The 17,764-nt window shown below is 33.9% G+C and overlaps 1 protein-coding gene across 2 annotated transcripts; it reads right to left on the bottom strand.

Moving 5' to 3' along the window:
- Positions 1 to 5,351: 5,351 nt before the first annotated feature.
- On the bottom strand, positions 5,352 to 16,819 carry LOC129894047 (increased DNA methylation 1-like). 2 transcript variants are annotated; one of them, XM_055969540.1, is made up of 11 exons: positions 16,727 to 16,819; positions 14,465 to 16,355; positions 14,106 to 14,235; positions 13,912 to 14,000; positions 13,375 to 13,619; positions 12,771 to 12,857; positions 12,523 to 12,622; positions 11,707 to 11,914; positions 11,497 to 11,626; positions 5,910 to 5,967; positions 5,352 to 5,819 (listed from the first exon to the last, which is right to left on the bottom strand). In XM_055969540.1, the coding sequence occupies exons 2-11, from the start codon at positions 16,190 to 16,192 to the stop codon at positions 5,643 to 5,645; spliced, it is 2,952 nt and encodes a 983-aa protein (XP_055825515.1). In that variant the 5' UTR covers positions 16,193 to 16,355; positions 16,727 to 16,819; the 3' UTR covers positions 5,352 to 5,642. The 2 variants fall into 2 exon arrangements, with proteins under 2 accessions (XP_055825515.1, XP_055825514.1); XM_055969539.1 differs by having other exon boundaries at positions 11,497 to 11,629.
- Between the last annotated feature and the right edge of the window lie 945 nt (positions 16,820 to 17,764).

The raw sequence follows: 17,764 nt of genomic DNA on the forward strand, positions 1-17,764 counted from the left end.
GTAGCGAATGAGTATAAGTAGTCTAGCCTTCTTTTCATCTTTGGAGTGACCTATGGATTTGGAGATTCAGTCTTTAGCCAATACGATGATTCGCTTTGATATCTCATATTCTAGCCTATGTTGGTGTTCACTCGCCTCTATTGGAGCAGATTCATGGCTGGCAGTTTGAGAATAATGCCTTAGTAGCTATGGGAGATCTAGTGTAGCGATGTGATGCAAGGCAGGCCACCTTGGATGCAGATGGTATTCTGAGCTTTGATAGTTGTATTTGTGTTTCTAGAGTTTAGATTTGATACAGTTGATTCTTCGTGAGGCTCGTGATTTCAGATACTCTATTCATCCTGACACATCAAACAAATGATTTGAGACAGCATTACTGGTGGAGTGGTATAAGGAGAGATATTGTGGACTATGTATCCCATTTCTTGTGTTGCGAACAGGTGAAGGCCGAGCATTTGAGACCTGGTGGTGAGTTTCAGAAATTACCTATTCCAGAGTTGAAATAGAAATACATCACTATGGATTTCATTATGGGTTTAGCTCAAACATCTAGAGGTGTTGATAGTATTTGGGTCATCGTGGATCAATTGATAAAGTCGGCACACTTCATCCCCATTCAGTCGTCTTTCAGTGATGAGAGGTTAGCTTATATTTATATCCAGGAGGTAGTTCGTTTCCATGGGGTGCTTATGTCTGTTATATCTTTCATATTCAGCATATGAATGTCAGTCATACATAATTTGTCAATCATCAAAACTTTTACATAAACTCACAAGATCTTGATGTAGATTTATAGAGCATTATGATTCAATAAATTCTCCCTTTCTGATTATGACAAACTCCTAGCAACTTCATAATACCTTACCTGCAGTCTTATAGTATCTTCAATTGAAACATATAGCCTCACATTCAAATGGTCTGTTTAATATCATGGTAGAGTGCTTTCCTTCTAAATTTATGATGATTGGAGAATGATTGAAGCATGTTCGTAGAAGATTCTTAACCTCTGCTTCGGGAAATTTTGGGAAATAATCATTTCCAGTTTTCAATATTCAGTGTTTTATCATGTCTAACTTGTTTGTTAATTAATTACTTCATCATTGTTGTTACTCTAAGTGAGTTCTGGATTAGAAAACCCAAATCTAAAAGATCACGACAATTCATGTTGTTCATGAATTTTTGGGTTCTTCTTCTATTAAAAGGCATGTTATTCCTAAAACTTCTTCTTTATTCCAATCTACTAAAATCAAGTCTCCCTTTAGCATCCAAGTCTGATCAACTGTATCCTCGGAGATACTTTGGAATGATCCCACAAACATTGTTTATTTAAAAGACTAAGACTTGCAAAAACAACTAAATAATCATTCTCCAGAATTTATTTTTTAAATACTCAAATGAACAAATTAGTAATTGGAGATTTTTGGACTAGCGATAATTGTGTTTGTATTACATAGGAACTAAATTCCTCATAGTTGACAAATTGGGACTCCAAAATAGAGCCTTGAAATCCAATTTCATTAACAAAATTAGCATATTATTTAAAAGCTACCTTAGTTTACAAAAACACTAGTATATCTGAATTTTACTCATCAACCATACCTCTAAGCGTTGGTTGAGAAGAGCCTTTAGTTATTGCTCGACAATTTCAAGTGAGGACTATCATAGATGACAAAGCAAAAAAATTGATTATCGACCAAATTGTTGGGTCAAAAGTTGAAGGGTGGTCCGTTCATATTCTTTCCAACTCAATATTATCCTTCAAATTTCTATCTTGAATCACAATTTCTTTAACTTTTATGGTATACGTGTTAGACCTCTTATTTTTCTATAAGAATTTCATGACCAGTCACATGTTATTTTTCTGTTTGAGATCTCTGTGAATCACCTTTCCTAGTCTTTTGTTGTTTATATTGTTCTACTTCAAAATTAGTCTGAGTTTGATAGGATTGCGTTAACTATTTTTTTCTTAGTAAACATGGTCATATAATTATGATGGACGAGTTGCATTGAGACTATTCCATATGGAATGTCTTTTTCTACTTGTAACCAGATTCCATAACCCATAACTAGAATCATCATTGTCACTATGTATTACCGTATCCACTGCATTTTTATTATTTTTTATAATTGTGGAGAACTAGTTTCATGTATTTTTACACACGTTCCTAAACTTTTTCTATATCATGACCTTGACTCTTGAAAGGACAATACATATTTTTGTCTCCTACCCTTCCACATCCAAATATATATATCTTAAGAATTCATATTTGACATAAAAGGGGCTATCTGCTAACTTGTATTTGGATGGCAATGGTTTGATCACAAATTCATTTGTATGAAAATTCTTGCATATTTGACCCTTTACATTGTAAGCTTGAATTTTCCAATCTTTAGTACTTCACTTAAAGCTTTAGAAGTCACACCCATAATGGAATAGTGAATGCTTGTGGAAGTTGTCTTGTTGATGGTTTAAAATCACTTTGCCACTTTCTCATAGTAAAGTAATAATATATCAATAATCCAAATATCATCTATTAGAACTGTCACGTAATCATTCACCATATCAAATTTAAAGAAAGTAGTCATAACCAAGTTATAGAAGTTCAAAGTCCTGAGTTCTCAAAGTATTTGAACTTTAGCACACATGCTATTGTAGTCAAAAGACATGTCCAACTTTTTCATCATTTTCTAATTGATTTTAGAATTCTTGGGGAGAAGACTTATCGTAGGGATGGTGGAATTGTTCTTATTACTAACATTTTCTTCTACATTTCATTTCCATCATCTTTATCATTGGAGAAAGGATTTTACATATTTGTATCAAAAATTTGAGTCTTCTATATTTTACCTATTATTTCTTCGATAAATACTAGTCCCTTAATATTTTCTTCGACATTTATATTCCCTACTTTTTGGTTAAATTAATTAGAAGTCAACCGCTTATTTGTTTCCTCAATTTCATAATTCATTAGAGCATTTTATACCATCATTCATTCTCTTAGTAGTACAATAGAGGAAATTAATTTCATTCTTAGAGGTTTCACTTTGCGTATCAAAAGATTTTCTTAGTCTTTTTCATTAATAGAAATCATACCATCATAAAACATACATATGAATGATAAAACTCAAAATATAAAACCAACAAACAAAGACTAGTTTAATAGCAAAAGTTTAATTAATATAGGATAAGAAGCAAACTTGAGTTGCAATGCATATTAAATAAAAACAAACCTGATACGTGACTTGAACCTATAGTTCTTAGAATGGTCTTTGATTTTGCTAGCAACCATAGCTTGCCTATTTTCTTGAGAGAGAGCTCATAGTGTAAGAAGATGTAGTTGGTTAATACAAACCAAATATATGTTTACAGTAGAGTTGCTGCAGAAATAGTCGTGAATCTAATTGAAATGAGATCAATTTGTCCAGAAGTAGAGAATCTTAAACCCTTATGTATAGAGAAAAAGTTTCAAAAGTACTGCTAGTTGACTTAATCATGAAATATTCAATTAAAGTGATCAAATGTGATTATTATTATTATTATTATTTGAAGAAGAGATAAGAGTCAAAAACTCACTTAAACTATCACTTTTTTTTTAGTTTCATACCTAAACTATTGGGAGTGTGAGTTTCATACCTAAACTACCACTTATTAATTTAAAAAACATACCTCGGTGGTGTGTGTAATACACACTCTCTTTTATTTGAAAAAACATTGCCACATGGCATTACATATGAATAAAATATTCCATTTTGATAAAATAAAATAAACTTTTAATATTAGTTAAAAGTTAAGGATCAAAGTATTATTAAAATATTTTTCTCACCGAACTCTACCACCTCCCCCTACCCCATCTCCCGGCAATCGCCCGCTCTTTTATTTTTTTTAAATTTCTTTTATAAAATATATTTTGAAATTTTTTGACTTCACCTCCTCCCCCACTCCTTCCTAAAAAAAAATATTTTTTTATTTTAAAAAAAAAAATCTACCCACCCCATCCAACCCTTCGCTCCTAATTTATTTTTACTTTTTTTTTTACACTTTTCTTGTTTTGTGTTAGATATTTACATATATTTTTAGAAAAATATTTTTTCTGCTTGCATACCGAATATAACAAAAATAAAATTTTTTATTTAAAAAAAAAAATTAACACAAAACAAGAAAAAAATTAAAAGTGAATGATTAGGTGGGTGGAATAGAATTATTTCTTTTAAAAAAAAATTTAAAATATCTAAATTTATTATATGGGAGGGGGGGTGAAGTAAGAATTTCTTTTAAAATTTTTACAAAAAAATTAAAACAATAAACTAAAATTTGGGGGGGGGGGGGGGTGGGGGGGGCTAATACGGTAAGAGGAAGTGGTGGAGTGAGGTAAGAAAAATATTTTATATTTAATTTATAATAGTTTTTTTAGGATAGTAATACTTTAATATTTAACTTTAACTAATACTCAATGTGGAATTTTTGTCCATGTGGAGTGTGATGTGGCAATTCTTTTTTAAACAAAAGAGTATAGTACACACATCATGATGAGAGTGTATTAAAAGAGAAGTGTTTTTCTCAAATTAATAAGTGATAGTTTAGATATGAAATTCATATTCTTAATAGTTTAAGTATGAACTTACAAACAAAAACTAATTTATGTATATTTTTAACATTTATCTCTTTGAAGAAAGGAACAGAAGGTTGAGTTTTCCTCCCCTTTCGTGAACAAAGTTTTCCTTTCCAACAAAAGTGAGACAAATACTTTTTTTCAACCCTACTCGGCTCCTCTTTACTCTATAGCTTGTTTTGGTCAAGTTTCTCCAAAGCCAAAAGTGATATTTTTTTTAAAATGCCTTCTTCAAAGTCGGAATGTTTTGCCAAAATTTAACAAGAAGCATTTTAAAGTAAAAACAAAAGATGAAAAAAGTAGTTCTCCCAAGAAGTACTTTTTTAAAAAGAAAAAAGAACATGTTTCAAGAAAATATACGTAGAAACACTTTTTAAAAGATTTGATCAAACATCAATTGCTCCTCAAAAGAATTGATGAGCTAAACACAAAGTGTTGCTCATGTTTTTGAAAGAAAAAAATATATCCAAATAACCTAATTTTAGAAAGTTTGGACACGCAGACTAGGAGAAAGTCATAGAATGCGAGACTGATTGATGATTAAGTCGACAGATGGAATGTTGCAAGATGAAACAGAGAAGAAATGAGCCGGCATTGCACAACTCTCTCTTTCCCATAATACTCTACTGTTGTTTTATTCTTTCTGCGGGTGTATCAGATTACCAATAGTGAGCATACCCTTGTCCATGGCCGTCAACCACCCCTATGTTCTTCCATTTGCTGGCCACGAAGCCCGTGATGGAAATTTCTCAAACATTCTGCTTTTATAAATGAATTGGCTCTGGACATTCCCAGAGTGATTGAATACTTGCAAGCCGTGGACTGTGGTTCTATACATTTGTACTTTCAGGATTAGAAAAGATCTATTTTAGCTAATGGTACCTAGAGGTAGCTGTACATGGACATATTTACGAGTAACAGCCCTTAAATTCTCTCCTTTAACAACGAAAAAATAAGGTTAAACAGAGAAAAAATATTTGGCCATCAAAGTTCAATGGTTGTGTCGTCTTTTTCTAATAATTTACCAGTTTATTAGATAGTTACTCCTTCCAAAACCAGCTTATTTTCCACAGGCTGATATCTTCTTCTCCGCTTGTAACATTTGTATTGAACAACACCTTGTTTTTCTAAAACCTTATTATCAGTAACTTCAGCTCGGTATTGCAGACTAGTCTCATCCTGGCAGTCAAGAGGAGCTTGTTGGTTCGCCTGTTCAAAGACCACAAACAATAATACTTGGCATGAGGATCTAAGTAGAGAAAATCTGCTGCGGAAATGTTATGAGCAAAGGAAATGTACCACAATAATGAGAGGAGCTGGAGCATCCGTATTATTGCTTTTACATCCTCCAGGTGCACTGAGAAGGTGTACAATAGTTAACAGTTTTATCAGGTGGGAAAGAAATTGCCAAGGTTTGGGCACAACAAACAGCACAAGAACGCAATCAAATTCTAAGTGTGCATTTGGATCTTAAATGTGTTCACTGTTCCAAGTACAATCAAGACTGAACAACCTAAAATATAAGAGACTACAAACAGCCTCTGCAACCTAACTTTCTTATACAATAAAAATAGATCAATAAGTAAGATGTTCATTTGCTAAACTTCCTAATCCCTATCCATTATCCCCGTCTCTTCAAGGGATAGACTCATAAGCACAAAAGACAATGGGGAGTAAATCCAACTCTCTGAGTAAATTGATGCCTATTTTTTCAACCCTACTCGGCTCCTCTATACTCTAATCATTGTGTCTGTGTGTTACCTATGGAGCAAACTCACTTGAGAACTCTTTTTAACCACTACATTTGCCAAATTGAGTTTTTTTTCACCTATCAGAAGCGAAATTGAAAATGAAGAAACCGCCATTATGTCAAACACTATGTATTACCATAAAATCTCTATAGCTAACATGATGAGATAAGCTAAGTACACGTCTTTGTGCCTTCTTTACGCACTGGTAGTTGGGGGAAGGGGGGTTAATTATATGACATCCTAAACAAGGTCCTCAGCAAAGTTCTTGTTATGTCTCTAGAAGAAGGCTTGAATTTAGAGAGCTTATTCTGCAAAATATTTTTTTATTTCCGACACCTATAACTCAGATTACTCTCTTGCCAAAAAGAAGAAGAATCAAGAATATCAAGCCTTTCAAGTTCGCAATTACTACAATATTCTTGACCCACAAATAGTCCTAAAGAAACCCTTGGTGAACCAATAAAATAACAATTTTTACACCCTTTGTTGGGTATACATCATCTCAATGAGCAGGTTGATGGACCACTTTTCTCAAAGCTGATACTTCATACACTTCTTAAGAAAGAACATGAAAAGATACACATAAAAGACCTCCTTATCCCTTGAACGGACTATTCAAAACGGTAATTTGACAACGAAAACTGAAGAGACCGTGTCAAAGTTAATCTGATGATACAATCTAAGTTCACAGCTTAGTGCCTCCTATACATACTGTGGATTTGTTAGGGGCATTGTGGTGGTTTGTGCTGTTCATATGACATTCTAAACAGGATTTTTTGCAATGTTTCGTCAGGTTTCTGGAAGCAGGCTCGAATGCCCTTGCTGAGCGAGCTGGTAAATACACCTTGATTGGGGTAAACATCATCTCAATAAGCACATTGAAAGATCATTTACCCTCAAACAGCATACTTCATCCACATTTTAAGCAAAAACATTAAATGATGCATACCAGAGACCTGCTCATCCCTTAAGTGGAAATCTTAAAAAAGACGAGTCATTCAATTTACTTTCTGTGTCATCTTTTCTTATTCTAATATGTGAAATTCCACCAATAGAGAATTAGACATGACCGAATTCAACACTTGTTACATTTTTCTTCCAGTGAGCCTAAACAAGACTATTTGTGTAGAAGCCCAAATCTGCAACAACAATCACACCTTGATCCCATACACGTTGGGTATGAATCCCTAACTGACCATGTTTCTTGAAAATCACAGTAAACAAAGAATATCACAAACAAAATAGAAATTGTTTCATTGAGATAACTGCCACTCATATGCTTAAAACAAAAACATTTCTACATGTTGGCAGCTAAAGGCATCCTCACATAGAGACGGATTGTGATTTTTTCTCAATTAATAGAAATTTGAATCTTTCACATCTCATACATTGCTTTCAAGCCCAATAAAACATGTCCCTACCCTCACCTTATATTGAAAAGAGGCTTAGCAGAGACACATTAATATGTTATTAGAATGATCTAATGATATCTCAATATTTTTAATGGACAAATGTGCCACTCACTGAAAAGGTGGCAAGAGAGAGATAGGTGGCCAGTTGCCTGAGAGATCTTTGACACTTAGCTTCACACATGTCAAGCAAAGACTTTATCCTTGAGCCTATAAATAGGCATCAATTTACTCAGCAAAATACGCAACAACATACTTTGCTTTCTCGCTTTTTCTTCACATTCTTCTTCGTTTCTTTTGCCTTACACTTATTTTATGGTTATTATTATCTTTTATTTCCCCCTTAAAAACTTGTTGGTATTGTTAATTAAATTTTGTTGATTCTTGTATCCTCTAATTAATTAGGGAAGGCTTGTTTAGTCTTGGGGAAACATTTCACACTGCTGAAACAGCTTCTTTGGACAGTGTCCAGCACGACTCAAGTATTATTTGTGAATACTTAAAATATTATCGCAGTAATATTTATCTAATTTTCAGTACTATTATTTTGCTAAATAAATAATTATATTTTTATTGTGATTTAAATGTTTTCTCAGGCATAAACAAGACTTCTCTAATTAATTAGAGAATACAAGATTCAAAAAGAATTAACTAACAACACCAACAAGTTTTTAAGGGGGAAATAAAAATTAACAAAAACCATAAAATAAGTACAAGGCAAAAGAAATGAAGAAGAACATGAGGAGAAAGAGAGAAAGGAAAGTATGTTGTTGAGTAATTTGCCGAGTAAATTGATGTCTATTTATAGGATCAAGCATAAAGTCTTTGCTTGACATGTGTCAAGCTAAGTGTCAAAAATCTCTTATGCAAGTTGCCACCTATCTTTCTCTTGCACCTTTTCACTTAGTGGATCATTTGCCCATTAAAAATATTGAAATATTATTACAATCCCCCACTATTTCAAGATTCTTTAAGGAAAAAAGAGTACTAAAACAAAGAGTAAAAACTTTGTTGGATTTGCATGGCCTAAATGCAATAGGTTTGGTGTCTTTTGAACTATGAACCAAACTTAGATCAATAAATTTTAACTTACAGAATTACGAGTGAAATAATATATTTCTATGAACCAATAATTCTTATTGTAAGTCAGAGATTATATCAATCACATTTCAACCTCAGTAATTTTGTTGTTCAACACTGTTTTGCGCCAATAGTCCAAGAGTGTGCCTAGTTATTCATGAGAGCTCTAGAGATTACCAAAATCTCATAGAAGCAGCCTCACTCCACTACTCATATAGATGAATTCATGGAGTGTATACTGCTTTGAATACACCATCCTTAAGGACTATAAATTCATTAAAAGTTAATAACTCATCCCTCATAATTAGTAGTAGCTCAAGCACTCTCAGTTAGAGTGTAGTGTCAATATTGACTTGTTATTACCCGTATGAACCTACTTCATGGGATCTCCAATCACAAAGGTTGGGTTACCATCTTTATTGACAATCATATTGGCCTTAACACCATCTCTTTTGAGGTTTGAAAAATTAATTTTCTTCCCACAAGTTTAGTCAGTGAATCGGCTGAATTCAATACTGATTTCATTTAATCAATGAAAATTATTCCATCTCTCAATAACTGTTTTATGATATTATGTCTCAATTTCATGTGTGCGCTCCTACAATTATAAGATTTATTCTTCGCAATAAAATTGCGGCTTGACAATCACAGTGCATAGACACATGAGGCAATACATCCTTTATTAAAGGGTTATTTGCTAAGAAATTCTTAGTCACTCAGCCTCAAAACCAGCTAACTCCAGAGCTACAAACTCCGACTCCATAGTCAATATAGCAATGATCATTTGTTTAGCTGATTTCCACGATATTACACCACCACCTAAGGTAAACACATATCCACTAACAAATTTTATTTCATCAGAATCAAAGATCCAATTTACATCACAATACACTTCTAGTAGAAGGAAATCCACTATACAGGATACCATAATTTGTGGTTCCTCTCAAATATTTCATCAATCTAATTAATGCAGACTAGTGAATTTTATGCATCAGAATCAAAGATCCAATTTGCATCACAATACAGTTCTAGTAGAAGGAAATCCACTATACAAGATACCATAATTCATGGTTCCTCTCAAATATTTCATCAATTTAATTAATGCGAACCAATGTTCTGTATTGGGATTTTGAGTATATCTACTCAGTCTACACACAACATAGGCTATATCAGGCCTAGTACAATTCATTATGTGCATCAGACTTCCAATAATCTATGCATATTTAGACTGAGCAACCGGGTCACCATTATTCTTTTTCAATTGAGAGTTAGCATTGTAAGGAGTGGTCACAGGTGTCGCCTCAAAATATTGTAACTTTTTAAGAAGTCTCTCCATATAATGTACTTGTGACAACATTATATCAACTTCATCCTTATAGCTTTAAATCTAAATATCGTATTTACTTCACCCAGATCTTTCATATCAAAATTAGTAGACAAAAAAAGTTTGGTACTTTTCACAATATTTAAACTTTTGCCAAATATAAGCATGTCAACAACATATAGCATATTATCACATAATCATTGTCTACCACTTTAGTATAAACACATTTATCCACTTTAACAGAAGAAGAGTTGTCTTTTAGTAAGACTTGATGAAATTTTTCATGCCACTATTTAGGAGTTTGTTTGAGGCCATAAAGAGATTTAATTAATTTACAAATTTTATTTTCTTGTCCATGATAATACGTCCCTTAGGTTGAACCATATAAATTTCTTCTTCTAAATCATCATTTGAGAAAGTTGTTTTTACATTCATTTGATGAATAAAAAGCTAGAAAAATGTTAAGGCAATTAAAATTCGAATGGAAGAAATTCTAGTCACGGGTGCAAATGTATCAAAATAATCAATATTTTGTTTTTGAGAAAATCTTGTTGCTACTAACCAAGCTTTATATTTATCTATAGATCCATCAAAATTAAGTTTCTTTTTGAAATTTTATTTACAACCAATAAGTTTTGCACAGGGAGGTAAATCTGTCGAAATCCATATATTAGTTTCATAATTGAATCAATGTCAATTTTTATTGCCTCTTTCCAAAATTTAGCATCAAAAGAAGATATAACTTCAAAATAATTTAATGGTTCATTATGAACCATAAAAGTTTGAAAATCATTTTCATAAGAAAAATACTCTTTCCTAGGCATTATCAATAGGGTGCATGAGAAAATTTATCACAATCGCAAAATATATTCAAAAAATTCAACATTCTTTGTCTTGATAATAGTATTGCAATCAAGCACATCACTCTTTAAGACAAAATCTATATGCAGCACTATCTTCAGCATATCCAATAAGCATGCAATCAGCAGTTTTAGAACCTATTTTATGCTTTTTAGGTTCAGACAAAAGAACTTTAGCAAGGCACCGACAAACTTTAAAATATTTCAAGTTAGGTTTATAACCTTTCACAATTCATAAGAGTTTTGCCAATTCTTTTATGATGAGTTAATTAGTTTTAATGCTCTTGATAATTTGTAGGGTAAAGCTATATTATGCATGTCACTTGTCTCCTAAAGACATAATTATCAAGCTTGAATAGGTTATCAAAGTCATATTACAATTTTCAAGTTACGTTCTGCATGATTTGAATGTTATCCCTTCTTCAGTCCCTTAAAAACAGAGAAAACAAAGAGGAAACATACTCTGCAGATCCTTGGTCCACAATTTCACTCCCCTCAATTTGCTCAGCTTGGAAAACCTCAGAAAGCGCATTGTTTCCATCCAACTCAACATTCTCCTTGCTGTTTATGCGGTCAAATTGAGTTTGATAAGCTTCTGGATAAAAGTGAAGTTTTAGTCCATCCATATCAAATCTTCATCTCCTTCCACAGTAAATGAAGAGTTTTACATACCTGTTGATTCACTTGATAATTCTGGAGGGATATTCTGGAGGAGTTTCTGACACATTACTGTACCCTGGAAATCAAGGAAAGTATAATTCAAGAAGTTTAGCCTCTGAGATTCTTTCACCATTGTGAAACCAAATGAAGTGGTCCATGTGTTTAGCACGGTAGGGGCAGCAGGCAAAACTAGCCTCTCAACTCCCAATTCCATGAGTTTCTGGAATGAATAACAAAATAGCATTAGTTGAAAGGCAAGCAGATCAGATGACAAGCATATTCAATCTATGTCAAAGCATGTTCATCATTCTCCCCACGTAAGTAGCGACAAAGAAAGAAAACCGTATATATCAGATATGTGCACCATACCATCACTTATTCTTAACTAGAATTGAAGTCCTTTTGTTTTGATAGGTAGAACTTGACATCGATGTAGCATAACTGAGCATTGAAGCCAACCAAAAAGAAAGCCCTAAGAGTGTTGCTTACTATGACATCTAGAGAGCCAAAATAACCATGTCCAAAGGTTTCTCTCCTATAAAATGCATGTTTACACTTCTGATAAGGAGAATAAGCCGATGTCCACAAACAGTCAACTCAAATGCATAGCCTCGAAAATGTTAATTATATAACCATGGAAGGAAAGAAACATATGACAAACATAAAAACTCAAAGATATTTCCTACAAATTATAGCTTTCATGAACATCCCTGCTTAATAAAGTAATTATTGGGGATCTTTTAAAAACATACTTTAGGTACATCCTTAGCATCAACTCTTCCTTCCTCTCCCTGAAGAAGGAAAATGAAAGAAACTAGATTTGCATACCTTTTCAAGCTCATTCATTAAGATGCGACACATTCCAAGTCTGCGGTACTGAAATCTTGTTGCCACAAGGGGAACCTCGGCCACCTTTTCTCCATAAACCCTATTTTCATGCAAATTGTTAGCATACTATCTAAAAGATTCAGTCACATTGTTCAACTAAATTTTCAGACTAAAGAGATTTATACTAAAATGAAAAGTAGAGAAAACTTTACTTCAATGAATAATACTAATATATAATGGTTGGATACCTCACAGTCGCTACTGTAATCACTTCATCATTTCTTTCCAGAAGCACAGTATAGAAACCCTGAAAATTTAAGCGATTCAGCTCTGACCTGCAATTTCGAATTACAACTTTTTTTCAGAGCATAAATAATTAAAACATATTGATACAAGTCTCTGAAAGTAGTGTTTAAGCAACTCGAGAGATAAATACTGTGTTTGCTAAGTAAACCCACAGGACAATTTGCTGTCAAAAGAACATCTGGTTAGAACCGAATATCATACTCAAACATCAGCTAGGTACTGCAACTTAGAAACTAATATGCTCTCCATTCAAGTTGAGATATACCATGTCATCTATAGTGTTTTTTTTATACAGAGTACCATGTTATATATAGTTACAAGTACTAAAGGCACTTTCAACTTCTATTTATGGCAAGTCTAAAATCAAGGGTGACTAAGCTCATGAACGGTAGAAGCTCTACTCTAACCTATGATGAAAGAGTGTGTCAACAATGAAAGTGTCATATGAAATGCATAATTTTGTTTTTCACAAATTATGCAGTTGAACAACAATATTTGCACATATTCAACAATGGTTACTCGAGAATTTCTAGAGCTGGATATTACCATCTATTAAAGAGAACATCTTCCATAAGATCTCTCCTTGTGTAAGGTTCTTTGACAGGCTCAAAGCATTCATGCATCACATCCAGAGCGACACTAAGTTTACTATAAGTCTCCAAGATGCACTCATCATTAGCAACATCAGAATCAAACTCATCAGGTTTTACGTATTTCAATAAAGTCCAAGTGAGGTTATCAATTCCCACCGTAACTGGCTTTGCCAAAAGTTGGTGGATACCCAAGCATATCTGCAACAGATATTAAGTTGACTTAGACAAAATGTTTCTTAAAAGTAAAATTTAATAGACAGAAGAGGATACTGGTGCATGTCAACATGATGATTTTCGCGCATTTAACATTTCCCTAGAATTGATAACATGGGAATAATCAATAAGAATTTTTTTTTTGAGATCCGACTGGTCAACTGCATTCTACACTGAAATAACTGCTCAACGAGACAATTGACAATATATGGTAGCTGTGCTCTCTACTGATGATGCCGATGCTTTTTATTCCTGTGTTAGGCATGAAACCAAATACCTGCTCACATCTCTTATTGCAAAACCAACTTCCTACAGGAGAACAATCCAGCTTTTGAAGACCCTTATTTCTCACGCACCGAGCATGATCTGTACAAAATTGATCAACATCAGTAATGCCAAACATCTACAGATTCCTGTATGCCTAATATAAGTTGCTGAAGGACCATAAAAATGATCAAAAGAGCTACTTACACTTGTGCTCACACTGACAACAGATAAGTAAACTGCTGTCTGTAAAGTGGTCTTTGTTTTTATCAAATCTGCTCTGGCCACATATTTCACAACAGCATGATGGGCAAAACCACTCTCCATCGGGAACCTCCTGTTTAAGCAATAGAATGCAGTTGGTATCAAACCAGGTGTAGAACCAATATGCAAAATTCTCTCTCTCTCTCTCTCTCTCTCTCTCTCTCTCTCTCTCTCTCTCTCACCGTCTAACCAATATAATTGACAATATGGATCATTAAGAGGAGAAAGATACAAAGGTACGAGAGGAGAGAGAGAGAGAGAAAGAGAGAGAGAGAGAGAGAGAGAGAGAGAGAGAGAGAGACCTTCATTCCAAGGCAACCAGTATGAAAGGAAGAGGGGCATTCATCACACAGAAGTAATTCACCACCATAATGGCACACAGAACACACATTGTCATTTGTGCCCAAATGGATGCACTTCTTCAACAAAGGTGGTCTCTTCCTCATGTTTCTTAAACTACCCTTTTCTTTCATCTGCAGTTGACAATCAAGAAGGGATCGTCCATCTTCCAAAAATATATTTGCTGAAGGTCTGTGATAACTGCTTCCAGCATGCACCTCAAAATTGCTAATTCCATAAACTTTTTGGCAGCACTTGCATTTGATCCCTGCATGAGTGATCCTCCCTTCTGCCATTGGAAGGCCATCCTTTTTCTCACGATACTGCACTTTGGCACGGGGCAGAACCACATTATTGTCAATCAACCAAGATAAAACTGTTCGAGGTGTATGATGCAACGAAGAAGAAAGTGTTGCCTGCCGAGCTCTTTTACTTGATCGCAACTGACGAGCTGAAGACTGAGATTCTGTACCATCTGTTACTGTTCTTGAGGATCTGGATTCTTTTCCTTTTTTCAACATGTTCCATCCACCCACATGATGACTCTTCTTTCTTGTTTTGCTGATTTCACAAACTGTGACATTATTAAGTTGAGCAGGTTCTTTCGAAAGTGGCATGACAGAAAATGTCGCCATTGATAACTTCTTACATGAGGTCCTCCGAGGTGCCAACTTACCCTGAAATTCCAGAACAGCTGACCGGGAAAATAAATCAGGCATCTGTCCCTCAGCTTCCCACTGCTGCATACACCATATGCATGCCGTTCGAAGAGAGATGAATGTTTTCCGATGAGGAGAAACGTACCGCAGTTCTCTCTTATCCCTTTTCCGACAATAATAAAATTTCCATCCTATTGCAGCCAGGTGTTTCTTAGCTTTCATGATCATAGACTTCTTTTCCCCACTGTTCAACTTCTTATAGGCAGGATTGTCTGGTGATCCCAGTAAACAATAGTCAATTACCGCTTCAGGGCAGATTTCAGGATCAATGATTGGTTCTCGAGAAGTATATTGCAGCTCAGACACCTCACTGCATGTCTGTGTTTTTGCCAGCCAAGTAGACAGGTTGAGGTCATCAGATGAACAATCATATGATGTTTTTTGGCCTTCTGCCCAAGTTTCTGACTTTTCCAACATCTTACAAACTTGACGGAGGGATTGAAATATCTTCCCATTAGGAGCAACGTACCGTGTCCTAATGATTCTGCAATCCTTTGCTTGCTCAATTTTCCATCCTAAGTAAGACAAATGTTTCTTAAGTTCTTGCAAGGACTCTAGGGACCTATGGTTCGACATATAATTATCATTGCACTCAGAAACTGCGTCAGGACAAAGCTCAGCTTCATGGATGATGGTACTCCATTCAAGTCGCTTCCTCTTTCTAGAACGTATCTTATTGGAAGACTCAAAGTTCAGTCTCTCACTCTTAGTAATTGACAAAGTACCAGAAATTTCATTTTTAGGGGGATGTAAAACTGAAGAAGCATTAGGTAACACAGCTGGTTGTTCTTCTTGTCTTGGCAGAACTGAGCTAAACATAACACTACCACTCAATGGAACATCCTCTGAGATTGGTGCAAAACCTTCCGGAATAAGTTGTTTTTCTACAGGCTGAAGATATGATACATACGGATCCATACACAGCATCTCCCCACTAACCGAATTGCATATGGCTTCAATAAACGGTACCATGGCTGAGTTATCAAAATATGTTGCGACCCTGAGTATAGCCTGAAGAGCGGGCTGTGAAAATTCTAGCAATTGGCCTCCTCTACAAAGTCTGATGCAGGGGCGGCTCAATCCTAAAAGCCACTAAAGCAGTGCCTCAGCTTTCTTATCATGTTCTTGAATTTTCCTGGAAAAAATTTCAGGCCCAAACGACTAATTTAGTTTTTCATGAAGTAACTGAAATTTTTTATGGCAAAATTATTCATTCAATTAAAAGTTCATGTTCCCTTCAAGATTACAAATTCACTGTTAAACCCACTGATTTGGCCTATACCAAAATTCAGCCACAGTAGCATAAGAATTAATCACCGAATTAATTCTTCATTCAATTAAAAATTCTTGTTCCACTCAAGATTAAATTCAAATAATTCACTGATAAACCCACTGATTTAGCCTACAATAAAATTCACCCACAACAGCATAAGAATGAATCATCAAATATATTAAGCAAACAATGAATAATGAATCATAAACAAAGTTTTAGAAAGAGAGACTTACCGAAGTTAATCGCCGGTCGAAGTTCGCAAAACCCAGGAGAAAGGGTTTAAGCGATTATGTTTGGGTTGTGATACATATTATCACATAAATAAGATTTAATAATTAAAATTTGAATCAATTTCAAAGTTCAAATATTAGAATAATAATTAAATATTAATTATTTGAGAAAAAAATAGTCAACTATAATTCTGTCTATGGCATTATTTTGAGTCTGCTTGGGTATTACTGCTAAAAATGATTTTTTTGCGAAGCTTTTTTTAAAAAAAATAACTTTTCATAAGAGCAATTTTAAAATAAAAAAAAATTGTTTTGACTAATTCATTTGAAAGGAGATTTTGATAAGTACCAGTATGTTTGGATTGACTTATTTTTAATCAGCTTATAAGTTGAAAACTGTTTATAAGTTTAAAAAAAAATAGGTGCAGGCCAACTTTTTTTTTTGACTTATAACCTGTTTTCAACTTATAAACTGCTTAAAATAAAATCATCCAAATAAACCCAACTATTTATTGAGACTTATTTTAAGCACAAAATAACTTTAAATTGGCCAGCCAAACACTCAAAAAAAGCTAAAAACAGCTTATAAGACAATCCAAATGGCCTCTAGATTGTGTTTTGGTAATCTTTTTTAAAAGCTCTTTTGAAAGTCAAATTACGAAAAAGGGCAAGTATCAATGCACTTTTAATATTAAGACTAGTTCAGTGTACGTGTTTTGCACGTGTGTCTCGTGTCAATCAATGAAACTATAAACGAGAAGAATAAAATTATTAAAAAGTAGTTGTTGACATTAAAATAAATGTCATATCTATTTCTATAATATAAATAAATATTGTATCTCAAATATATTATTATCTTTTGTATTTCACGTAAATAAATTTCCAAAAAATTACTTGATTTATATTCTTTGTAATGACCCCGTGGCCATTTGCTTGCCTTGTGTGCCTTTTACTGTTTTACCCTTTTCCGTAGCTCCTGTGTAGTTTTTATGTAGTGTTGGGATGGGTGGCACGCTTCTCGAGGTGGTAAGGAGAGTTGTG

Source organism: Solanum dulcamara, chromosome 7, assembly GCF_947179165.1.
Source record: "Solanum dulcamara chromosome 7, daSolDulc1.2, whole genome shotgun sequence".
Lineage (NCBI taxonomy): Eukaryota > Viridiplantae > Streptophyta > Magnoliopsida > Solanales > Solanaceae > Solanum > Solanum dulcamara.